This window comes from Oikopleura dioica, chromosome 2 (assembly GCF_907165135.1).
Source record: "Oikopleura dioica chromosome 2, OKI2018_I68_1.0, whole genome shotgun sequence".
NCBI lineage: Eukaryota > Metazoa > Chordata > Appendicularia > Copelata > Oikopleuridae > Oikopleura > Oikopleura dioica.
Window position 1 is genome coordinate 8,906,290 of NC_137292.1, and position 26,657 is coordinate 8,932,946.

A 26,657-nucleotide genomic window follows, 5' to 3' on the forward strand; every position below is an offset into this window, starting at 1 on the left:
TTTTAAAAAAAGGACTTTATTCACAAAATACGGAGTAATCGATAATATCTTAAATAGTTCTTTCTTCTACGCTTCTAATGCTTCTTTCATCCCTCGATTGCCACCATGAGCTTATCAATCTGTCTCCTCATGCCAATTGTCATGAGCGAGGATGCATTGTATCGATCAGAGGAAACACCGTCTAAACATAAACTTAATTAAAAATTGAAAGGCCTCAATTTCAAGCCTGTCTGTTTTACCTCAAATCAGAAGAAAGGGCTTATAAACAAAATATCATTACTTATTCATCAAAAGATTGCTCCTAATTTACTTTCAAAGGAGTCAGTAGAACTTACTGTAAGTTGGTCTGGGCATGGAAGATCCTCTTCGACGAGATTTTTTGCCACTTTTGCTCGAGGTAGTAGATCCTCGTCGGTTTTCCTTATCTTCATGAAGCGAAATCGGAGTATTTCGAACCAACTCTTCGCATTTCGTACAGTCAGAGCATTGAGTACAAATGGTTTGCTGAAGTCGAAGATAGGATTTTAAAATTGGCTGTTCGTATTCCTCCAGCTTTATTTCAAAGTTTTTAATTTGGATCTTTTAAAACGGTGATTTTTTAAAGGTTCTTGGCGCTCGTTAGAACTTTTCCTTGGAGTTAGACGAGCAGATGCCGCTGCCAGTTGAGTGTCCGTCAAGAGAAGACATTGATTCAATGCCAGAGGAGCCCGAGGAGACAGATCGGACAAATTCAATTTCCTTCTTGGCCGCGCTCGAGCGACGACGCTTCTGAAAACTCAAAGTTTAATCTCAGACACCTACCACCTTGACGTGTTGTCTGGTTGCTCTTTTCTTTACCTTTTTGGTTGAACTTTTGATGGAGGAAACAGATTTAGTGGGAGCCATCAAATTTGATGAATAATGAGACTCTGTCATGCTCAAACTCTTGAGCGTCTCATTTTCGTCCGAATAAGTAGGAGCGGAATGACAGGCGTTTTTCCTGCTCTGCAGCGTTGCTGACTTCCCAAGCGAAATTCTGAACGAGAAGCTTGTAGTTGAAATTCTTGCGGGGGCTAAATGGGTTCCATACCTGCCAAAGCTCCGCGCAAGAAGGTCATATGATTGGTAATTTGGAAATTCCAGCCCCATCCGGTCGTACAGCATTAGAGAGGCTGCCTCATTTGATGTTGAGCAGAGACGAGACAAGGGGGGAGCTGTTTTTTGGTACGACTGGTAAGCTTCTTAGTTTTGGATGATTCTAGCAACAAAAAAAAAAAGCAATTTACTGTCCGGAATTTTTGATATATTTCAGAAGATGAAACTCCTATTTTAATGTCTTCATCGTGAAATTTAGGTATTTGACTGTATTTAATTTAGAAGGACCCTTTGGAGCGTTTATTTTTGATGAGGTAAATTAAGACTAAAAGCTGGAAACGACTAGCTCCTCAATTTCCTGATTTGCTGCAAAAAGTACTGCCGGCATTTTGGCCGATATTTTTTGAGCGCTGATTATGCTAAAATATTTGGGCAAACCCATCCGGGGTCGCCGATGGGTATTTCTTATCGAGCACGACTTCCGCTTATCACTCCACGTCGCTTCTACACACCTTTTCATACAGTCACTCGAAAGATGAGTTTTACCCAATTTTGGTATTATTGAGAATCTTTATCCAGTCCTAGAATTTCCAGCGTTGGCTGAAGATGTCCATTTTCCCCGACTTTTCTAAGCTTTTTCGGGTCGATTACAGACTGTCACTACTGTGAGACCTAAGAAAACAGAAATTTTCACCCCTAGAAAGCCGCTGTATTAGTGATAAAAGTCCGCTTATCAGTATATACACGTCTTATCAGAAATGGACCCGTGCCGAGTTCGTTGTCTGCATGTGTTTAACATATTGATATCCAGGGGAGACTTTGTGGAGCACACGGCCGAGCTCGACCACTTCGCGGACAGCGGCGTCACTTTCTAGCTTTTCGCTTTTTGAAAATTTCGATCTGATGCATTTCACTTTTCGGAAAGGAACCATGATGCCGTAGCCAACTTCGCACTCGAAATATTTCTCAAAAAGCAGTTTGAAATTGGATTTTTTCATAAAAGAAGTTGTTAAAAAACAGATTAGAGTTTTCGTTAAAACGTGAGTCACGTTACGTGCTAGATTCTAGTAGCTTAGGTCAAACTGATTCCTTATCATCGAATACCCCGCTGTGCCGGGTGATGCAGTCGTCAAGTCGGATTCCGACGAATACTTCTTCTGTATTGACTGCGCCGATGATCGGACCAACATATTTGCAAATGCCTGGAAAGAATATTTAGACGCAGTCGAGATGAAAAAAAGAGGATTGGAAGGTGCAGAATTTCGCGTCTAAGTCATTTTTCGTGCGAAAAATTATGATAAGACTCCGGCCGTGAATTTTTAAAAATTTAAATTACAGTGGCACGGTGTCATTTTGGGAAATCTTGTGGTAAGGTGGTATCCCACCGAGTGGCGTAATTTAGACACTCAAACGGAGCAGCCGATTAGAGCTCCCATCGAGTGGCTGTTTGAGCCGACTCCTGCCGAGAGCTTATCACGTGGTTACATCAGCGGCCAGTTGAGCTGGATTTCTGGAGCTACTCTCTTTCATCCACGCATTTAACTATAACTCTCTCTAATCGATAAGCCTCTTAATTAGCCGGTTTATTATCAAAATAAAAATTACGTTTTTGCCGCGAATTATCGCGCCAAAGTGTTCTTCAGTCTCTCTAATAATTTGTCTACAAAACATTTATTGTTGCTCTCCGGCAATTCTTGGAGAAAGAAATCTATTTTCGGTAAATACGGGTACTTATCGGAAACCAAATATTTTTCGAAAGCCTTATCAGGGGCCAAGAACCCGCCAGTGCCTGTAGCGCGTAATTTCGTTGAATCACAGCGGGAGATCATATTTTCATAATCCTTACCTGTATATTTGCCTTTGATGATAACTCGATCGCCTGGCTTGATCGGGCCGTTTTCGTATACTTCCAAACTAGAAAAAAGAACGGTAATTATACATTTTTAACGAGCAAGTTTAGTATAAGAATCGGATACGTGTAGCTGCTGATAAGCCCAAGCGCTGGCGATATTATGTAAAATAATAGGACCCTTGTTTTAATGAGTTCCTGAGATCCGGTCGAGCCTACTTTTTCATTCTCGGAGGTGACGTCTTACCGACGAATATTCAAGCAACTCCTCGGCGAAAGTATCAAACTGATAAAATTTTCATAAGCTCCCGCCGAGCGCGGTGATAACAAAGCCGAGCTCGTTGAATTAGAGGAACATGTCACAAGGGTTGGGTAGACAGTTTTTGGGCAGAGATAATGGTGGATTTATGACTCAAAAACGATCTTCTTACATCCTTTACGAGGGTCAAAGAGTAAACATTCATAAGGCAAATAACGACTGTTTGCCAAACTTTTCTCTATTCTCTGCTGTTTGTGCTCGTACGCCGGTCTAGATCACAGAGAAAATAAAAAAATATATAAGATGGGGGATATTTACGAGAAAGCCAAAGAAAAAGTGAACGCCGAAATCGACAAAATCAAAGAAGAGAATGAAAGGAGGCTAATTTCAAAAAAGGATGAAATACAGGATAAACTCGGCGCGATTTCATTTGTAAAGCAACAAATAGATGATGATAACAATGAGATAGAAGTAATGAGGAAAGAAATGTGCAAAATCGTCGAAGAAAAAACGATGCTCGATGAAGAAATGAAAGCTTTGGAAAGTCGAATGAACGAAGTTAATGATAAAATGATGAAAAAACATTTCGATATAGGAAAAAAGAGCAGAAACATTTCTACTAAAGAGAAACATCTGCAAGAGCTTGAAGACGAAAGAAAATCCTTAGAGAAAGAGCTCGATGATGTCGAACAGGAGAATATTGCAAGAATGAATGCATTTTCTTTTGAAGAAACACCATTTGCTCCACGAAATATTGCAGCAACGGATGATAATACGTGTCAAATTTGCATGGAAGAATACGACAAAGAAGATCACTTCCACAGCTGCATTACAGTCTGTGGTCATAGATTCGGTAAAGCTTGTCTCGAAAAACTTATTCAGATCTCGCGATATAGGACTGCGCGATGTCCTAACTGTAACAAATCCTTTAATAATGGGCAGATTCTTCGCCTGTACTGAAAGTTTTAGAAACAAAAACTCTTTGAAAATTCTTGGCCGTTTATTGCAGGGCACGAGAGGTCGATAAAGGCGGGATAAAGTCGTTAAATTAGTAATAAAAATGAGTACACGATTCCCTCACAAACATTAATCTACTAGCGCACCGTTGAATTTAGCAATGGCAGAGCAAAATATCTATGAAAAGGCAAAAGAAAAACTCTCAAAAGAAATTGATGAGCTTGAGGAGTCATACAAATCTGAGATATCTCAGAGCCAAGCAGGCATTGATGAAGAGAAGACAAAACTCATGAAGCTTGAAGACGAGATAAAAGAGTCCGAGAGCGAGGTTCAACAAATGACTGCGGAAGCTCAAGGCCTCGGCCGAAGAATTCAAACGCTTCAAGTTCAAATAGCTGGTCTTCAAAGTGAGCTGACGGAGAAACACTTTGAAATTCAGTCGAAAGAACGGCTGGTCAAAGCCAAAAAGACCGAATCCCAGAGGTCAAAAGACAAGATTACATCCCTAGAAAGGGAACTGGACGAGAAAATCAAAACTAATGTTGAAAGGATGAGCTCTCTCTCCGTTAATGTTGAACATGAATCTTCAAATGAAAAAGTGTGTGATATTTGCATGGAAGAATACGACAAGAAGGACCACTTCCACTGCTGTATTTCCCTATGTGGCCATCGATTCGGAAAGTCTTGCTTAGAAAAACCTTGCTTATTCGCAAAGGATGCCCAATTTGCAACAAAAATTTCAAACCTGTCCATATTATCCGACTCTTCTAAAATAAAAAAAGTATTCGAGTATTTTCGCCAGCATTTAAATTACGGAAATGCATTCGGCCAGCAACTCTTAATTTCAAAAATGCACTTAGCGGGCTCGCATCAGACATGCTCTCGGAATGTTTTTAAATAATTTCGAAAAGTTACGCTCAAGATGTCGAATTCCTCCAAAGCCACGCTTTCCTCCACCTCAGTTTTTCGTGAACGCAAAGGGCAAAAACAAGCGGTGGAAATTACCGCCAAATAAAGTTACGCAAGGGCGAGCTTTGCGAAACAAAAGGACTACAGCAGATTTCCGGGCAAAACCGGATTTTCAGATTTTCGACGAAGGTCGAATAGTCTCTAGAATGCAGGTTGATGTTTTGGGAAAAATGAAAAAACTCGTCAGTTCTAAAAAATCAAGTTTCAACAAACATGTTCGTTTTCAGAAGCGCGCTACGAAGAGGCGCTGCTTCAGTTCGTTTCTATCGCACAAAGCCTAAAATGCTCAGGTAAAGAGCTTTTCGAAAGAGCTTCTTTTAACCGACATTCAGCGAGTTGGCCAAATCCCACGGAACCGATAAATTCGCCGTCTACGTCTCCACCTTCATGCTCTCCTACATCGGAATCATGCTCACGGAAGACATGTCCGCCGACGACATCGCCGAGAGTCTCCACAGCTTCAAGCTCGCACTGCGAAACACGAACTTCGCCGATGAAGTTGGGGAAATAACCAAGCACTCGACAAGCTACTTGGCAGATGAACATCCGCGAAAGACCTTTTTGGCCGCCACTCTGGGCATTTATTTTTTGATGACGAAAATAAATTCCATTTCCTTGTAAAGTCAGAATTCCAGTGGTAAGAAAAAGTACACGGAAAAGTTCAATAAAGTACTTTTTCTTTCGATTTTTTTACCACTGATATTCATTTTATATCTCTTTTATGTACTTATTAATGCTTCAACGAGATGATTATGAGGGTCATGAAAGTTAGGGATGAGCCGATGTTCCGCCGACCAAAACATAATAAATAATATCGGCAGTTACAAATTTTGGGGTCGCGCGTTGACGAGATAGTAAGTAAACTTAAATCGCACTAGAATAAAAGACAATTTCTCTCTCTTTGCTCATCACGTTTTTTTCTTGTGAAAGTGTCGTGGAAATCCGTTTTTCCAGTGGCGGGATCTTTTGCGGCCCTGGAGATTTTTAAGCGCCTTGGCTCAAGCGTTTTTTCTCACAGCTACTCAAATTTTAAAAGTCTTGATCTAATTATAATTTTAGACAGGATCTCACCTAGAAAAGAGGGGTATTTTGAGACGTTTGTTTTCGGATGAGTTGGAAGGTGTAAGTTCAAACGTGGCGCAAGGCAGCGAAAATGTATAAATTCAAGATCTTGGACTACTTTTGGGAAGTGCAATGAAACTGAAAAGTGACCGGAACTCAGCGTGACTTGAAATTGATTGGGTTTTGATTGACGTTACAGTTTTTGGGTCAGTACGTGTAGATGGGTTAAAAGTCTTAAACTAAATGTTCAACACCGTGTTTTTAAGATTGCTTTAAGATATTTTTGGATCCTAAAATTAGCCTCAAACACATTTGCGCGAAAATTTAGGTCAACCTTTTTTCCTTTTTTTAGTTTTTGGTTAACTTTTGTACAAATTTCTGGTCCAAAACGCCAACTCCAAATTTCCAATCCAATTACGAACGTCTCTGACCTTTTCGTTGCCATAATTCGCTACATAATACTTCGTTACAACTCACAACTCCTAAAATGTTTATCCAAAAGCAGCACTTTTGGATTCTTCTAATCGCCGAAATTCTAAGTATTTTCGCGAGGTGATTTCTAAAGCTCTTGACCAGCCATAATATCAATTAAATCTTTTTTGGCATTTTTCATTGCTGGCTAATTTTAGGCTTCCTGTCTTTTGCGGTTTTGAGTTTTCGGAAGCGAGATTTCGCGATTTTTTGATTATTTGAAATTTTTACCTGTCGGTTTTCTTCATTTGCATTCTCTTTGTTGATTTCAGCTCTCAAGTACAAAAAGATCTAATACAAAAAATAGGGAGCTCCTCGTCAAAGGGATGAAAAACTACGCGCGGCAGAAAAACGCGGCGCGGCGCTCAGGTCGGACGGACTTTCCTCCTCGCGAGCGCCCCCTGAGCCTTCTCGATCCACACTCTTTCTTTTTCAGAAGATTCAGAATTAGTGGAAGTAATAATGCGCACGTAACCCGCCACTCGCGCGAATGTAATCATAAGCCACACTTGCGGAGATAAAAATTAAAATAACTTGCCATTATTTTCATTTTTCACGTTTAACCCTCTAAAAATGGATCGTTAATACGTAGGGTAAATCCGTATTTTGGTGAAAACGAAGGCGTTTTTATTTGAAAGCGGAAGATTCTTTCATTTATAATGCAAACTTTTTAGAAATTGAAATTTTCAAAAATCTGACCACCTGATTTTTGCCCTGAACAAACATAGTGACACCCTTATTCGATCCTTCCGAAAATGGCTTTCGAATTTTGTGAGAATAAACCTTTTTTTATTTATTTCTTGAATCGCTTAAAAAGATCAGAAGCAAACCCTTTTAGAACCAATTTGTTGGTCCAACCAAAATTTCATAGTTAAGGCTTTGTCCAGCATAATTGCGTAATTATGGGAATAGAGGGTGCGTTGGCGGATGGCGATTTGCATAATGCAATCGTTCGGGAGCATTACTCGCCAATCCCGGCTTTGAACTTCGCGGAAAAACGTGAATTTAACCAGCTTATCCTTTCATCATTTATTCAAGATTCCAAAAACGTCTGAAGCATCTTTCAAAAGCGCGAAATTCAAGGCAGAACCTGGCTTACTTCCGGCTTGGCGAACAAAATGACGTTAGGCATGCTTCTGAACAGGACGATTTCGCGAGTTGGGACTTCTCCGAATCTCTTGTAAATTAAGTCCCATCTGGATTTTGTCGACATTTAATCCTACGTGCGATTTTATCTAATCCCTTGTGAAACGTGTGAATGAAATTTAAAGCCCGGTCATTCCATCCGCGGATAACTTAAAAAAGTGCATGCCACTGCTGGAATTTCTCACATGTATATTCATCACTATACTCAGACAGAACTGCAGAAATCAGAGTTTGTTTTAAATACGATGGGCGCGCTGTACCATGTCGAAGTAGAAAACGAATGAATAAGTTCCGAGCTGGTAACGACGCTTCCATTCCAAGAAAGTTTTTCTACTGTTCCGACTTCTGAATCTTTGAAACCGCTGATGGCGAATATTGAGGCGCTTGCTCTGGTCAACAAGTAATTGTTTAAAAAAATATGAATCTCTTTTTGACCATTTACCCAAATGACAAAGCACGACTGCCTTCATCCAGACGATATTGAAGAGAACCAACTGTTGTCCAAGCATCATTTCTAAGCAAATCGATGCGTTGAAGCTCATTTCCGTCTGAATTTATTCCTCCAAGAACGAGAACTCCATTCTCGACCTCCATACATGTATGACTTCGGCGAGCACTAATTTTTTGATAAACAGATTTTTTTGCTATTGAAATGAATTACATTGGATGTTGATAAGCAGTGTTAGTCCAGGTTAGATCGCTATCGAGTTGTTCAACTATCTTGTTTGTTATAGATTTTGAAGTTTGACTTCCACCGACTACCAGCGGCAAATTTTTGTATTTGATAAGACATGATCCTTTTCAGGAGTTCTTTCTTTTTAATATTTTACAATTGAAGAATGTATGAACCCTTTATTTTATGATTGGCGTTTGTCATCGCGCTGAAGGTCGAAACAGAAGCACCGTCGAAAAACTCGCAAGTCTTGGTGTCATCAGAGAAACAGACTAAGACCCCAGCATCGCCCTTATGAACAATTCCCGATGATTTGTTATCCGCTGCAAGGGTGAGTCGAATTGACAACTCGGAGAATTCGCAGCAGCTTAATTTCGCAATCTCTTTTTTATGAAGTGGTTTTACTAAAAAAATACTTACCTTATAATAATCCAATGTTCCGCCAAAGACGTAGCTTTCATCTTTCCATACAATATGGAAAACTTTTTCAAAATAATAATCGGTCGGAGCTGAAATACTTTGAGTTGTTTTTGTCGACCCATCAGTCGAGAGAACATAATTTAGCCTTGTGGTTGCATCTTTATCAGCAAGAATAAATATTGAGTTTCGCTCCTTCATTTCCGTCGAACATTCAAGCTTGAGGGAGTCAACTTGGTTTGCTCGTGTCGTAACGCGCATTGTTTCGAATTTCCTGTTTCGGCAGACACTTGCAGTCCTAAATATGCATTTAAAGTTGTCCAAAAATAATCGATCAGTACCTTAAACTTAAGCCTACAGCAGTTACGGCTTTGTTATCAATTATCGTAAAATTATGTCTCTGAATAAGGAGGTTACAACTGTTGATGTAGACATCGTAATCTTTCATCGTTATAGCGGCTTCAAATGTCATCATCTCCCCCAATTTGTCTCCCCCAGATATTGACAGTGTAATATTAGCTTGCATGTCTGGAGTTTTCCCGCTACTGGTCTTCATCGCCAATAATTTTACTTCCTTCTCAAAGCTCGCAGTGATGTTTTCAGCCGCGGCTTCTGTACAAGTAAGCTCTTGAGCCGATGTAAGGTGAACAATATCTCCATTTATGTCAATCAGGTGGACGACAAACGCTTGAGTTCCATCAAAACAGCTACTGTAAGATATTGTAGTCGTTCTTTGAAGCTGACATTTTTACGATGTCTAATGATCCTATGAAGACCTGCATAAATAAATTTCGTCTGACACTAGGTCTCTTCCTGACGGTAATAAACCTCTCGAAAGTAAAATTGTTGAACAATGAAGTGTGTATTTACAAAGAACATGTGTGAGTATTTTTCAGTTTAAACTTTCTCATGAATTCCTTCGATCATCTTGATCTTCTCTTGAATCAAAATTTCCAATTCCTCAGCGAGTTGTTTTTCTCCAGCTTTTGAAGCAAGAGCTTTTCCTTTTCGAAGCTGCTCTAGTTCGAGATTGGTTTCTCCTTCGAGTTCAATTAGATGATCACGGTGACGAGATTTGGTTGCTTTTGTCGGCTGACCATTTTGCATAATTGCCCTATAAAAATTGAATTCAAAGTGAAAAATAAGAAAAGTTTACCTTGACGGTTGTTCAGCGACAGCAAGCTCTTTCTTTCGATCGTATCTTAGATTGACAATTCCATCCTTGATCGGCTGGTAGCCCAAAGCAGGACCATAGACTCGTGATTCAAGAAGATCGTGATCCGCGGCGGCACGTGGATGATTCATGGATGTCGTCTTGGCAGATAGATGCAGCAAGATTCGGATAGTTTCAAAGAAAGCGGAAAGGAAACCGAGGTCGGAATCGTTGGTAAACTCGTTCACTTTCAAGTGCGCGGCAAAATGCGCGATGAGAAGAGCAAGTTGGCCTGGTTCTCTCATTCTTGAAACGTGGATGTATCCGAGGTTGGCTCTAGAATCGAAGAAATAGGAGTTTCTGAAGACATTATGACTGTAGTTCGTATGTGGTAGCGTTTCAGCGATCAGAAGCGTCGGAATCTGAGCGTTGACACGGGAGCAAAGTTCGTCCATAAGTCTCGTTGCCATTACGAAATTGGGCTTGAGCTCTTCAGGGCACTTTTCAATGACGGTCAATTCTCCATTTGTTGGATTTTCGATGTCGAAGACGTCGATAAACGGCATTCCAATAGATCCTTTCACCGGTTTATTTGCATCAAGCGTCATTTGCTCGGCAATTCGCTTTTCAAACTCTTCAATGCTCTTCATTACAGGCAATTCTTTCAAAATCGCGAGAGGATTCGCTGCGTACTCGCTGACGTCAAGATGTAGAACTTGCTCACGAAGCTCTTCTTCTGTAGGAAGAGAAAAGTCAAGTTGGTTGAGATCGGATAACTCGGCTTCAAGCTGTGCTTTCTGGGCATTTTTGACTTGTCGAGCTCGGAGACGCTCTTCGATTTGTTTTCGATGAGCAGCGTGTCTGTTGGCGTACTTGGCGTTTAGAATGTCTTTTTGAGCATTGAGATCGGCCATAAGCTGATCAACGTCTTCGTCTGAAGCTGCTAAATTATCAGGTTAATAAAAATTTAAAATAAACAGTATGAAAACTACCTTCTCGGATCTTTGATTGAGTTTTCTGCTCAAGTCGTTTTTCCTCCATCGCTTTTCGTTTTTCTAATTTTGCGCGTTCCGCAGCAGCTTCTTCTTGCGCCTTTTTCGCCATTTCTTCGTCCTTTCTGCGCTGCTCCGCCTCAAGCTGTTCGAGCCGTCTGAGCTTTTCTTTCTTCTGCCGTTCGATCTCAAGAGCCATTGCCTTTGCTGCTTCCTCTCTTGAGGCTTTTTCCATTTCAGCTTTTTGCTGCGCTTTGCGTTCTGCGTCAAGTTTCATTGCATACTCAGGTGATAGTTTTTCTAGCGCATCTTGGACCTCCTTCATTTGCCGTTCTTTCAACTCATTTTTGCGTCGAATCAGCTCAAGTTGATCTTCTGGTGTCATTTTGGCTGCTTTTGCAAGAAGCCGTTCAGTTTCAGCGTCGAATTTAGCCAGTTCTTCAGGATCGGTTATGTTTTCGCGAAGTTTCATGCGCTCTTCTCTGATCTTGTTCTGTTTCTCAAGTTTTGCCATTTCTTGGTCTCTGAAAAATGCCTGTTCTAAATCCTCCATTTCTCGTGCGTGTCGTTTTGCCATTATACGATAAACTTCTGCTGGATCTGCTGCACCGCCGGCAATGTTCGCAAACTCTTCATTTTCTCGAGCAAGATCTTCTTCGCGTTTTTTCTTTGCGGCAGCTTCAGCGGCTCGTTTCGCAGCTTTCAGCGCAGCGAGGTCTTTCATTCGTTTTCGGAGAGCTTCCCGCTCTTGTTGTTTTTTGAGAGCTTCAGCGTCGTATTGGTCTTGAGCTTTTCTGAGGTGTTCTTGCATCAATCGCTCTGCATCAGAAGGATCGAGGTTTTCCTCTTCAGCTTGTCTTTTAGCTTCTTCTTCTGCCGATTTCAGCATATTTTCCTTCAGTTCATCATTCATTTCAGAGTCTTCCTGCTTTTCATCTGATTCAGATGCATCGTCAGACTGATGAATATCATCAAGGATTTTATCCGCTTCGGAAATACTCATTCCACGCTCAACCAGACCTCGTCTTTGCGCCAGCCTATCTCGGAGACGATCTTTTTGTCTCTGTCTTGCAGCATCAGCATTTTCTCGAGCTCTTCGCCTAGCTTCTTCAAGTTCTCGAATGAGCCTATCTTTTTCAGCTTGCGAGAGGTCGTCGTTGTCTTCAATTGCCTGTTGCATTTGCTTGAACATTTCAATTTCCGCGATGTTTTGAGCCAGGTCGTTGATTTCCGACTGATGAATGTCAATTGAGTCCGTAGCGAGCTCAATTTCTGAAGCTTCAAGGTTCGCACTTGCCATAAGATCGGAGAACATGTCGTCAAGATCGTCTTCTTTGAGACCTGCTTGCTGGAAGAATGGCGCAATTTCTCGGCGGAAAATGTCTTCCCAGAGACTGTCGTCGATCTTTGACAAATGTTCGATTTTGTCTCGCGACATTTCATGGATCGCTTTGTGCCGTGCGGCCATTTCGTCGACGTAATCGTCCACTTCCTGCTCAGTTAAAAGATTCGACAGACCAGCCTTGTCCAGCTCGCTTCGATGATCATTTTCGAATTTCCTTACCTTGAGTTTTCCTTCCCGTTTAGCCTCATCAACAATTCTAGCGGCTGCGATTGCTTTTGCTCTTTCGTTTTCCGCAATGATTCGTTTTGCTTGATCGTTGAACTGTCTGAAGCTTTCTTTGCGTGCATGTTGATCCGAGGGAATAGTGGACAAAACTTCTCTTCGTAGCTGTTCTAGCTCATCGCTCGCTTTTTTGTCGTACATTTCGTATGCTTCGTCCAATTTTTTGCCGTATTCCGCGTCAAGCATGTGTTTGAGAGCGTATTTGTTCTGTTCGACCATTTGGAAGATATCATCAGATGAAGATCCTTCTAGGTTCTTACTACCTCCTTCAACAGCGATCTTGTCAGTATGGAACAAGCCATATTTACTGTTAGGTTCGAGAATCGTCACCATTTCTTTCAGCTTTTCAAGGAACTTTTCTCCGCGATCATCTCGTTTCTTTCGAAGACGGATATTCATATCGGCATTGATGACTGAAGAAGACTCGTAGATTGTTCCGCGAACAAGATCTTTGGCGATATTTGCGTTGACCTTTGCCATATCTTCGATGTATCCAAGAAGATTCAGCTGAAGAAGAACGTAGTGCAATTTGATATCAATTTGCTCGACAAATTCAGAGAAAACTCGAGCTTGGGCAAGTTCGTGTCTCCGTTCAAGCATAGCTAGTTGATTCATATCTTCAGTTCCAACAATATCAGCAAGGCGGTCTTGATAATTTTGCTCTTCATCTTCAACTTTTTCGATGTAGTTGTAAAGTTTTCTATCAAGTCGATCGAGAGCGCTAGTTGCGTCTTCCAAGATTTTCTTTTCTATTTGATCGGAATCGGTCAAAACGCTTACGACATTGCTTGAAACGGAGTTCTCAAGCTGCATAATTTTATTCTTTCTGCGTTTTTCTTCAATTTCGAGTAGTCTTCTGAGATCTTTCGCTGTCTCCCTTATTTGCTGAGAGTAGTACTTAATGTCATCTTTGTCCAGTTTGAGGTTGACTAGATCATTTCTTATCGGAGTATTCTTATCAGCCAAGTCGACAGCAGTCTTGTCAGCAATGAGCTTTACTTTTTTGATGAAATTCATTCTGGCGCCGTATTCAAGTTCGAAGGCGTTAACGTAATTCGGAGTGTGTCTCGGTAAGAAAGGCCCAACTTGGATGACTTCCTCAACCACCTTCAACTTGTTGGACCATTTCAAACCAGTAACGTAGCCTGATTGTCCAGACTTGTTCTTAGTCTCTGTTCCAATAGTTACTGGCTCGCCAGATTTAGAAAGATAAAGAGGAATATCTTTCTCGTTTTCGTAATCGTAATGAATATTAAGAATCGGACAATCATTGACCTTCCAGCCGTGAATAACAGGAAGAAGCTTTCCGGTGTCCTTAAATTCCATGTATCCGATAACTCCGCCGAATCTTCCCAAATTCGTAAAATTACGCCATTGAGAATCAAGCAGAGATAATTTGGTCTGGGCATATTCCATTTGGCTTTGAACTGCAGAATTGATTCTATCAATAAGACTCTTGATTTCGCCAAGACTTGGATCTTCTTTTTCAAGCTCGTCGAGAAGAAGCTCAAATAAATGAATTTTTCTTTCGGCGACGAAATCCTGGTGATCTTTGGTTTCGAACAGATAGAGTTGTCGCTGATCATCTTGATGATCTGTCATTCCGTACGGCTCTTGTGGAACAAGAAGGCCAGTGACAGCAGATGTTGTAGATTTGCCGACAGGAACGCAGCTTTTATCGACAATTTTCGCGGCCATGATTGGGACAGTAAGACCAGTAGTACTGTCGATTACACTCTTCCAAAGTCGGAAATTTGCTGGACTCTGAACTTTGACAGTCTGAAGAGCTTGATCGGAAGAATCGAAGGGTATCAACAGGCAGTTCGAAACATCTGCAGTGATTTCGTCGAAAACAAGAAGTCTGAGGCGCCCTGGATCGAGAAGAACATTTCCACGAATAGGGAAAATTCTGCCAGTAGCTGGTGAGATGCAGTGATTTTCCGTTATTGTGATAATAGCGTCTGTTTTGAGGCATTTTGCGCTCGATCCCGTGGCTGGAATAAGAAGTCCAGTCGATGCATCTTGAGAGATAAGATCAGACCTGAGCAGTTTTCCATCAGAACCGAAAAGTTCTTCGCGACTGTATGTTTCTTCGTTATTTCCACCTTTCATTAATTTGAAATCGGATGTAAGCAAATCGCGCTGCTGGGACTCAATTTGACCACGCATTTTCGAAGATATCTCGTCTTTTCTGTTCTCAGAAGTTGATGCCATGAGCTCAGTAGCGAGTGCCATGAAATTTGCATCAAATTCAGCGTCAGCTTTCAGTTTCTTACGCTCTGCTGTTGAAAGCGCCTTGAGTTGAGCAGCATTCGTTTCACCGATTGCTTTTCTGCGGGCAATTTCTCGCATAATCTCAGACTCAGTTCTTGAAAATTCGTCGAGATCATCTTGACTTATGCCCTGGTTGTCATTATTCTTCATCTTGTTAAGTCGATTCTTCCAGATTCTCTTGAGAGACTCTGTTTCTGCTTCAGTCTGAGCATATGCAAGGTCAGCATTGGCAGCCTGGTCATCAAGTTCGATCTTTGCACGGTGCACTTCAGTGTCAATTAGACTGAAAACATTGTCAGCACGGAAGTCCTCGACCTTCTTTTGCTCTTTGTAATCAAAGAGTTCGTCTTCTGGAAGCTCATCTTCTTTTACAACTCCGATTTTTGCAGAAGGATGAAGTTTGTGTTCCATCTTTGTGTCAGCCTGGCGGCTGTGGTAGCCAAAGAGGTTCATTCCAAGATTGAAACGATGGTACCAAGTATCGGTGTAAACAGTTTGGTACCAACCATATCTGTCGGTAAGCCAATAAATAAATAGGCAGAGGAGAATAATGAAGAGAAGAAGACCGATGAAAGAGAAAATAAATATCCAATCGGGTTCGAGTAACAATTGCTGATTCTGCTCAACATTCGCTTGGTTCAATGATCTTGGACTCGCAGAAAAGAATGGGCCTGTGCTAAAGCATGTGCCTTCCTCTTCCATAACTTGGATGTAAATATGACGGGCAGCGTCATTCTTACCAAGGCGAATAGAGAAAACACCGGGGCTTCTGAACTGATAAAAGAAAGGAGTCGGCTCTGTAACGGACTGTAAATCTTCTTCGAGCTGCAAGAATGCGCCATTGTCGAAGTCTCCTTCATTGAAGAGGATAGAATCATCATAAACAGGGAAGTTGTTTTGATCAACCATGAACATGACAACTTGATTTAGCTCGAAACAAACGACTGGTTGTTCAATAATTGATGCTCCAAGTCCTTCTCGGGGGGAAATTTGATCAGCTTGTCTTCGTTTTCGTCGAGATGAAATGAGTAAATCAACAAGTTCAGAAGGATCAGGGTTGTATAAACCTAAGAACTGCTCATTCTCCATCGAAACGATAAAAATTGACTGATCTAATTCTTCACTGTTTTCGCATACGACAGATTCGATATTCAGACCACCGATATCTGTTTCGATTCCGTCGATAACAAATGTCGGTTCATCTCCATCAAGCGGATCTGGACACTTGAACTTGAAAATTTCTTCATTTGCTCTTCTGCAGTTGATATCACAGGTTTCGTCGAGAGGACTAACTTTGCATTCACAGATTCCAAGCTGAGTATTGACACCGACAAAGGTACCCTCTGGACACCCGGAATTTCGGCAGTCTTCTTCAAGCGCATCTTCTGTTAGGCATTGACCGTTTGACTTTCGGAACTGATCGGAAGCGCAGATTTCATAAATTACTCGTCGACAATCACCTTCCTCGCCATCTTCTTCGGAAGCTTTATAACCTGTTCGACATGGGCATTTTCCACTTGATGGTTGGAACACGCGGTTTTTGCCATAGCACTGACATTTGTTCATTCCTTCTTGTTTTTGTTCAGCAAGGTCGCCACAAGGAGAACATTCAAAGGATCTTTCATAATTTGAAAACGTATTTACAGGGCAAAGCTCGCAAACTTCTTCAAATTCTAAGCCGAGATTGTCAGTCTCATTCAGATTGTAATATGTTCCTTGAGGACAAGGTATCGGCTCGAGAGCTGCTTCTGGACAAAAGTAGCCATCAGGACACTTGATAGTGTTCGTGTTATTCGCGATCGTTACGTTCCATAAGTCAGTAATTGCTGGTGAGAAACAAAGAACACCACTTCGGCATGGTAAACAAGACTCTGTTACGCGAGTGTCTAGCTCCCTGTAATAACCGGGTGGGCAAGCTTGGCAAGTATCATCTTCCGATTCTCTCTTTGACTCTTCAAGCTCAAAGTATCCGGAAGAACATCGGCAAGGCGAAGTGTTATTTGCAGAAATACCGAGATCTTCGCCTGTAAATTCATCATAACCACATTGTCCGTCTTCTGGACAATATGTTCCGGGAGGACAAGTTGTTGGGAACGCTGAACCTTCCGGGCAGTAATAGCCAGCTGGGCACTTTTCGATCTTGTTTGTTCGGTCACAGAAGTATCCTTCTGGACAAAGTGCTGGTTCGGTAGAATTTAAATCTGCCACAGTTTCAGTTTCAACGCAATAAGAGCCTTCTGGGCATCCGAGCTGATAGTCCATTGCTTCATCGGGACAGAAATATCCAGGAGGACAAGGAGTGCACTCCAATATATCTTTCGAAGCTGTCTTCGCGAGGAAAAATCCTGGTAAACATGGTTCTTGAAAGTCCATGCTATCTGATCCTGTCTCATTAATGAAATAACCGGCTTGTGCTGGGAATCGCTCGGGCTCAGTCATTCCTTCATGGGGACAGGTGTGACCGACTGGACAAGGCTTACATGCACCAGCTTCAGATTTTCCTGATGTTTCGTCATTGTATGTACCTTCTGGGCAAGGAAAGAATTTTCCGTCTTCGCACCAGCCTCCTTTTCCACACTCAGCTACTGTTTTGGCGCTTTCAGGACAATATTCACCATCCAGACAAGGTTTGCAATCAGCGTCACTTGGCTGACCGGTACCTTTGATGAATTCTCCGTCATCACAGATTTGAGTTTCGTTTGTGCCCTCAGGACAGTAGTACCCATCTGGGCAGATCTTGTCGGGATTGTCTTGATTTGGAGTTGACGAACCCCCGTAGCACATCGTTCCGCCATAACAATCTCCTTCGATAAAACCGTTGTTACAGTACTTTCCTGCTGGACAAGGCTTACAATCGCTCTGACGACCCATATTATTTGATTCATCATTGTATGTTCCTGGCTCACAAAAGGACGAGAATGACGAAGAACTGCAGAATTTACCAAGAGGACACTGCTCGGGGAAAGCAGTTCCGGCCACGTCGGCCATCGAACCCTGTGGATTTGGAAGACAGTCTCCTTGGCCGGCAGCTGATTGATATCGAGTTTCTCGGCATTCTTGGTGTCTTCCAGCTTGGCAGGAGCTACCTGGGCGACAGATAAAGTTCATTGGATCTGGAACTGTAATGAGTGTATCATCAGTTACATTTTGTGGGTCGCAATAGAAGCCATCTTTGCATTTAAAGCTGTTCAGTGGATATTCCAACGAGTTCATCGATTTATACGGACAGTAGTTGCCAGCAGGGCAAGGATCACACGAATCCGCAGATTCAAGCAATTTTGCCTGACCATGACGGCCAGGAGCACACGGTTTCGGAAGAACAGTTCCGGCTTCGCAATAATATCCCCTCGGGCACTCGCCATTGCCGTTTTGGTCAAATGATGGTTTTCCTGATGAAGCACCGCGCCTGCAGAAGTAACCAGCCTCACAAATATCTATGTGATTCTCACCCTCGCAGAAGTGACCCGCTGGACACTGTTTACATTGACTCGACTCATAAAGACCAGTGACATTAGAATAAAATCCAGGAGAGCATGGGATTGGGTTTTCAAGTCTAGCAGGACAATAATGACCGACTGGACAAACTTCTGGCTCGTGTGTTCCAAGTTCTTGGCAAAAATAACCTCTTGGACATGGCTTGCAGTCAGATTGAGCATATTGATCTTGGTAATATCCACGAGCGCAGATGTCAAGCTGCTGTGCTGCTGATCGTTGATGACATCGGAATCCTTTCGGACATGGGAATCCAGTGTATCCAAGGTCGTATGCTTTGTCGATACAAGCTTGTCCGTGAGAATATGTCTCATTCGTTCTTAGGCCATCGCAATCAAACGTAGGGCTAAATGGATCTGTGCTATTGTCATCATTTGGTGCTGGAAGATATGCTCCTTCAACGCATACAAAGCCCTTCTCGCAGCGTGTCTCAGTTATACTCTCAACATCACCAGAATCACCAAATCGGCAGTAATATCCAGCTGGGCAGGGCTTGCATTCATCAACTGAAACAGCTCCAGCTTTGCTTGATCTTGACGTTCCTCTTGGACATGGATGATAACCAGAAGATCCCGCCTCACAATAGGCACCTCCGGGACACTCTTCTTCGAATTTACTGATAGAACCAGCTGGACAGTAGTATCCTTCCTCGCAGAGTTTTTCAGTCGGATCGTCATTTGTCTTTCCGTCACCTGTAGAATGGCCTTCACTCGGACAGTAGTAACCACCCCAGCAAGGTGTGCACTCAGTTGGATCAGTTGCACCAAGAACTCCGTTGTAACTTCCAGGTTCACACATGGTCTCGGAATAGTCACCTGTTTCTGGAGGGCAATAGAAGCCAGCTGGGCAAAGCGCAGGAACAACAACTCCAGTTTCACCTGAGCCATCGTTGTTCACATAGCAGTAAAAGCCAGCGGGGCATTTCTTACAGTTTGCCTGACCTCTTTGATCTTGATATACACCACCATCAGAGTCGCCAGCTTCGACGTTGCACGCAATTGGCATTTCACTACCTTCTGGGCACATAAATCCTTCGGGACAAACGAGTTGATTTCCTCGGTCGCTTCCAGCAGGGCAGTAGTAACCAGCCAAACAAGGTTGCATAGTATCTGGAGTGTTTCCATATCCAGGACAGAAGAAACCCTCGGTACATTGTTCGCAGTCGCCTTCGTCTGAGAGACCTTCTTGAGGTCCGTAATGACCCGGTGGACAAAAAACTGGATGCGATGTTGCTGGTTCACAATAACTACCGATAGGACAACTGATAGCGTCTGATGATACACGCATTCCGGTTGGGCAGAAAAGTCCTGGTGGACAGGGATTCTCTGTGAAATTTTCGATTCCCCCTTCAGAGCAGTCGTATCCAGCTGGGCAACGAATAGGAGAAGCACCAGCATTATTCTCTGGTAAGTTTGGACAATAGAATCCTTGAGGACATAGTTGCTCGATTGCAGATCCTTTTGGACAATAATGTCGCGCTGAGCAAAGGTTATCCGCTGTGACATCAGACATTCCTGAGTTAGGGCAGACGTATCCTCTTAGACACGGAAAGCAATCCAATTCTTTTGATATTCCATATGGTCGCGGATTATATGTTCCTGGTTCGCAAGGAATTTGTATGAGACCACCAGTGCAAATATATCCTGGTTCGCAAGCGTAATCCTCAATATCAATAATACCAGAATCATTGCAAGCATAACCATCAGGACATTCGATACATTCACTTGCTTTTCCATGTGGCATGTAAGATCCTGGGTCACAAGGAGTTTGCCTTGCACCGTCGCACCAATGTCCAGGCTCACACTCAGCTGATGATGAGGAAGGAAGGCAGGCAGTAAAATTAGCGGTATCAAATGGATATTCAGCAAAGCCACCACTGTTGCAAACAAAGCCACCAGCACAATCGCCAGTTGTGTCCCAAGGTTCTGCACCGTCACAATATTTACCCAATGGGCATTCAAGGCATTCACTATTTCCTTCTCGAATTTTATATGTTCCTTTCGGGCACTTTTTGAGTGGTTCATCCTCGGAAGCCATTTTGCAAGTAAAACCTTTGGGACAAGGAAGAGTTCCACCTTCGCGAGGATCACAGAACTTTCCATCTGGGCACTTTTGACAGTCGGGCTGACCGGTCTCCTTGTTATAAAATCCTGGTTTACAATCTTGTTCATCTGCTGACCCTTCTGGGCATTGCATTGTTCTCCCGCACTTATTCCTAGCTGATTTGCTTCCAGCTGGGCAATAATAACCTTCTGTACATTCTTCACTCACGTCGGTTTGTCCGTCGGTCTCACAATAAAATCCAGGAGTACATTCTGTGCAGGAAGGATCGTCGTTGTATTCTGCGGCATTGTAGGAGCCCTTTTTGCATGGACTCTTAGAAGTTGAAGTGCTTCCTTTTTCGCAGTAATGACCTGCTTCACAAGGATTTTGATCGAAAGGAAGAGACGGTGGCGCTAGCTCCAGAGGATCAAATGAACTTCCAAATTCATCTATAGCTCCATACAACCTTGTTGAACCTTTGATATCACAGTTGAACTTTGCTGCGCATTCAGTTGTAGCATTTGGTTTTATATCAATTCCAGTTTCACCGCAAAAGTGGCCAGCCGAACATGGATAACAATCATCCTCGTTCTCAGCACCACGTCGATCTCGATAAGTTCCAAGAGGACATTTGATGGGATAAGTTATTTTCGAAACATCAGTATTATCGCAGAAAGTTCCGGGCTCACATCGACCTGTCAAAAGGAAGCCTCCAAGCTTAGTCGTTGATGGATTTCTTTTTGTTGCACCAGAAATGCAGGTGTATCCACTCTCACAATCTTCCATGTCAGCTATCGCAGCAATACCTCTATCAGGACAAGCTTTGCCATTTGGACATCTATCGCAGGAACTGACATTAACTTGCGCTTGAAGACCTAGCCAGGCGCCTTTCGGACACAAGGTCTGTTTAGCATTAGCGCAGTAGCTACCTTCTGGACATGGATCTGCAAACGGATCAGTGAAGTTTTTCACGCAGAGGAAACCATCAAGGCACATTTCGCATTCTGTCTGACCCTGTGATGGCTGGAAAGTGCCTTCAGAGCATTCTTTAGCTTCTGAACTGTCATCTGGACATTTTGACCCCGCAGGACATTGTTTGAAATCTGGTCGGTCCGCTTCTTTATCACAGTAGTATCCACCAAGACATGGGGTGTCGATATTGTTCAATGTGCCGCCGAGGCCAACTGCATCACAAACTTCATTTTCACATGGAGTGCACCCATCGATACTATCTTCAGATATGCCAAAGTTTGACGTGCCTCTATTACAGCTGATCGGATATCTGGAGATAGTCGCATTACAGAAGTGACCCTCAGGACATGGAAGAATGACAGATCCTATCTTGCATGCATCTCCTGCGCCGCAATCAACAGCATTTGTTCCATCACACTCATAACCTGGCGGGCAAGCGGTAGGAAAACGCGATCCCGACGGACAGAATGATCCAACAGAGCAACTTTCTTTAGAAATATCCGTGTTTCCACCTGCACAGTAGAAGCCGGCATCACAATCAAGAGCATTGGAAGTATCGATTGCTCCTTCTTCTGGACAAATTTTACCAGCAGGGCATGGGATGCAATCCTCAAGAGAACCTCCAGTCGTGTAGCTATTATAGGTTCCAGCAGGACAAAGAAGAGCTCCAGCGCTAGTACAATATTTTCCTTCTTCACAGTCTGTCACATTATCACCGCCATTACACTTGTAGCCTTTGTTACACGGAGAGCATTGAGTTGAACCGACTTCGATAGAAAATTGATTTTCTGGACATTCAAATGTAACTCCATTATTGCAAGCATTTCCTGCTGGGCAAGCTTCTTGAGCTTCAACTCTACTTCCCTCTGGGCAGTAGCTTCCATCGCCACAATTCTCCAGGTTATCTGTTCCTTGACCTGGGATGTTGCAATAAGACCCTTCAGGACATGGTTTGCAATCATCGGCTTGAGCTGCTCCTTGTGATGGGCCATATTTTCCAACAGGGCATAGATTTTGACCCCCAGGCGGATCTGAAATAGCACCATAACCAGGACAGTACTTTCCGTAAGGACATGTTTCTCTGATCGATTTTCTCTGCCCGTTCGAGTCAGCATCTGCGTAGAAGCAAGTAAAACCGCTTTCACAGGGATCACAACTTGCTTGCCCTGGTCCAGAATAATGAATAGGCTCACATTCCAAATAGATTGAACTTCCGACGGGACATCTGAAACCTGTCGGACATTGTCTTTCAGTTCCTCTTGACGATCCTTTTGGACAGTAGTATCCTGGATTGCATACATACGATGAGCTTATGTCTGAAAAACTAGCAAGAGGTGGATCCCCATCAACGCGTTGTGGGCAATAATATCCCTCTGGACAATCGTAGCATTCATCCGCTGATTTGAGTCCGAGACGATCAGTCCAAGTTCCTTCAGGACAATGCGCTTTTCCGACACCAGGCGCGCAGAAATATCCAGCTGGGCATCTCACAGTAGCATTCGCACAATCGTAGCCTGCCGGACACTGGCTATCAGCAGTCATTGCTTCATATGGACAATCTCCTGTACAATCGATGCAGTCATTTTCAGTTTTGGCACCTTGAGATGGATTATAGGTTCCCGGAGGACATGGTTTTCGTTGATTTCCATCTTCACAGAAGTATCCAGCGGGACAGATAGCGGCATCATCGATGTATCTACCGGATGGCTGAGCAGCATCACCAAGCTGTGTGCAGAAGTATCCAGGCTCACATTCATTGGTTGTATTGAGTATGCCGGTTCGATCGCAGAAGTAACCTTCTGGGCAAGTAAAACAGTCCTCTTCGGTGACGCCATATTTAAGATCTCTGTAATAGCCAAGATTTGAGCTTCCACAAGTATTTTCTTCGCCGTTCTGACAGTATTTGCCTTCATCACAAGGCTCTGGAATAATTTGCTGATTATCACACATGAAAGCATCGGGGCAATCAATGCACTCGCTAGATCCTTCAGTTGGAGAATACGTTTTAGCATCGCATGCTTCTTTTTCTCCGGTGTTACTGCAGAAACTTCCCGGCGGACAAATGATTGAAGTTGCTTCGTAATTCGGCTGAGAATCAGGACAGTAGTAGCCGTCATCACAGATGCTTGAAGAACTTTGAGTTGTGCCGACACCTGGACAATATCGTCCATTACCACAGTTTTTACAGGCGACTGACTCATCTGATTGATTGAACTGGTCATTATATGTTCCCATATTACACGGTTGCGGGTAGACTTCAGTGGAATTACAGAAATGACCTTGTGGGCAGTCGGACTCATTACTTGTTGGAGCACAATAAGACCCATCAGGACATGTTGTCGGAGTTGATGGGTCCAAGCACTCCATGCCAGGAGGACAAAGTAAAGGCAGTGTTGAATTAGCAGGGCAGAATTCTCCAGCTACACAAGGTGTTTCGGAATCTGCTCGGAAACAGCTCGTTCCAGCAGAACACATTTGAGGTAAGAAATTAGTTCCACCTTCACAATAATGACCTGGACGGCATTTTTCGCAGGCATTTCTTGATGTTCCACGATTATTATCATTGAACTCTCCAGGACTGCATTCTTTTGGAGGTCGTCCTCTTTCACAGTAACTGTTATCAGCGCATTCATTGAGGGTGATTTTATCATTACAAGAAAATCCTTTCGGACATGAGAAACAAGTGCTTGTTCCAGTGAAGGGACTGATGGTACCATCTCTGCAATCTGCTTCTGGCTGGCCGGATGAGCAATATTTTCCTTCTGCACAAATGTCTCCCTCTCCAATCCCAGGACAGGATGCGTCTGGAGCGGCATGATCTGATCCTGCGTTGCAATTATAACCAGCCTCGCAACGGGATGAGCTAGAAAGACCGATTGTGTTGCAGTATTTTCCAGCCTCACATGTTTTGCATGTAGCACTTGTAAGAGCACCTGATGCTGCATCGTGATATGTTCCTGGATCACAAGGAACAGGGTAAATATAATCAGGAAGAAGAGTTTGTTCGGCGCAGAACCAACCGTCATTGCAGTTTTCTGGGCTTGTTCGTCCAAGATCGGAAAATGGACAATCTTGGCCAATACCGCAAGCAATGCAACTATCCTTTCCAAAATCAGGTTGATAAGTACCTTCAGGACACGGTATGTACATTGACATTTCTTGTGTCGGACAGTAGTGACCTTCAGGACATTCGAATTGCTCTCCATCAATACAATAAAAGCCAGCTGGGCAAGATTGCAAGTCATTGTAATCGCTAAGTGGATCCGTGGTCCATTCACAAAGCTTTCCTGCTGGACACAGTTGACATTCTTCTTGACTGGTTAGTCGTTCTCTATCAGACCAAGTTCCTTGAGGACAAGGATTGATATCACCTCTGCTCTGCAACTCTAGACAGTAATAACCGGCTGGACAGGGTTCTTCTCGTGTTGATGTACTGTCTGCAGGACAGTAATAACCAGCTTCACATGCCTTATCTGCAGCGGTGTTACCATATCCGGGACAGGCGTAGCCCTCTGTGCATGGGAGGCAGTCTGTGTCGGCATCTTTTCTTTCGAATTGATTATAAGTTCCCGGTTCACAAGCAACTGGATAAGGAGATCCTACAGGGCAATAATAGCCTTTGGGGCATTCATATTCGACGTTGGTTTGTTGAGATTGGCCGTCAGGACAGTAGTAACCAGCGGTGCATGCTGTTTTATGAGAAGCATCGATTTTGCCACTACCAGAACAAGCAAATCCGGCTGGGCATAAAACACATTCATCAGCGGACGCGAAGGGGCCGTTTTCTTCAGGCCCATATGCAGGGATCCGAGATTTTGTCGTCTGGACGATCGCGCACCTAGCGCTTCTCTTCAGCGCGCGATAATGATTTTCGCTGCTAGGCGCGCAGCGCGAAAAATTCCCATCGGCGGGCTGGATTAGTCAAAAATATGCCGATGGGTTCCCTGCGCCCTCGCGCTTCAAGAGCGATGATTTTTCATCGCGGTGGGCCCGAGAGCGCGATAACTTATTTTCGGTCACCCTGGCTGCGCGCGACATTATATTTTCGCCCATGAAAATTTGAACATGGGGGGACCCCTTGATACTCGATAAAACACTGTGATTTTGGAGTAAGCTACACGATTAAACGATGGCGCGTGGTGTTTAGCCAAAATTTGAAGGAGAAAAAAACATTTACAGTCGGAGTCCAAAATAAGGGACACCAAGATAAGGGACTTTTTGGCTCAAAATGCCGAAAATAACCGGCAGAAAATAATCTAATTTAAGGGACTTTCTGAGATTAGTAAGCTTTTCGGTTAGTTGAGAGCCGATAAGTAGTATCAATAATTTTGATTTTAACCAGTTATGCCGCAAACTGAAGTGATTTGTCTTTCAGTATTTGGTTTCTTCTTTCAAAAATACCATCAAAGCCACAAAAAACAATGAATTTAGCTCATTTGGCCGCAAAAAATATACTCTGAAAAAATTTTGCAGCGACATATTTTTTGCTTTGATGACCCAATTTAAGGGACTTTTTTTGAAAATTTTGGAGCAAAAAAAGTCCCTTATTTTGGACTCCGACTGTATAAGGAGATTTCGATATATTCAATATAATTTTTATGAAATTTTCGAAATCTGCATGTTCAAAAGCCAATAAAAAGATATTTTTCAGTCAGAAATTGGCTTAACATCAGAATCCAATTACTGTAAAAATTTTTCTTTTGAAAAATAGTCAGATTTTACGGATATTTCCGATGCCAAGCGCCACTGTCAGCGATTAGCACAACTTATTTGTAGGCAACGTTGCGGGAGGTTAGTACAAATTTGCATTTTGTTTGTCGGCTCTCTTATGAGGAGATGAACAACTTAGTCGAATTTAAGTGTTAACAATTGTTAGGCATTTATGTGACATCCATAAATTGAATTTTCAAAAAAATCTGTCAACTAAGTCAGCAATCTCACGCTGATCATTTGATTCGTGCGCCGACTAGGTCGGCAAAATGGAAACCAAGCGCCACCATCGCACTCCCGCTCGGCAGATTTTCGACCCTTTTGAAGCGTGTGAGTATTATTTATCGGCTTCATAGGGCTGCGCGATCGAAAGTCATCGCCCCCACGCCGAGAGAGCGAGTTTATACCATCGCGCTTGAACGCTGCGCATTTGAGCGCGCGAGTATTTTTGTCGGCCTGATAGGGCTGCGCGATCGAAATTCATCGCCCCATCACCGAGAGAGCGAGTTTTTGCTAT

General features: G+C 43.0%; 3 protein-coding genes across 3 annotated transcripts; 1 reads left to right on the plus strand and 2 right to left on the minus strand.

Annotated features, from left to right (window-relative positions):
* On the minus strand, nt 1–1,715 carry LOC145697424 (uncharacterized). Its single transcript, XM_081774626.1, has 5 exons — nt 1,660–1,715; nt 1,070–1,224; nt 838–1,015; nt 336–768; nt 1–181 (listed from the first exon to the last, which is right to left on the minus strand). Exons 2-4 carry the CDS (start codon nt 1,141–1,143, stop codon nt 619–621), a joined length of 402 nt encoding a protein of 133 aa, XP_081630752.1. The 5' UTR covers nt 1,144–1,224; nt 1,660–1,715; the 3' UTR covers nt 1–181; nt 336–618.
* Nucleotides 1,716–5,305: 3,590 nt separating this feature from the next.
* Nucleotides 5,306–5,730, plus strand: LOC145697324 (uncharacterized). The gene is made up of 2 exons (XM_081774511.1): nt 5,306–5,398; nt 5,441–5,730. The coding sequence occupies exons 1-2, from the start codon at nt 5,322–5,324 to the stop codon at nt 5,727–5,729; spliced, it is 366 nt and encodes a 121-aa protein (XP_081630637.1). The 5' UTR covers nt 5,306–5,321; the 3' UTR covers nt 5,730.
* A 3,493-nt stretch (nt 5,731–9,223) lies between these two features.
* On the minus strand, nt 9,224–26,624 carry LOC145698122 (uncharacterized). Its single transcript, XM_081775326.1, has 4 exons — nt 26,548–26,624; nt 11,023–25,268; nt 10,034–10,973; nt 9,224–9,991 (listed from the first exon to the last, which is right to left on the minus strand). The coding sequence occupies exons 1-4, from the start codon at nt 26,622–26,624 to the stop codon at nt 9,775–9,777; spliced, it is 15,480 nt and encodes a 5,159-aa protein (XP_081631452.1). The 3' UTR covers nt 9,224–9,774.
* Nucleotides 26,625–26,657: the final 33 nt, after the last annotated feature.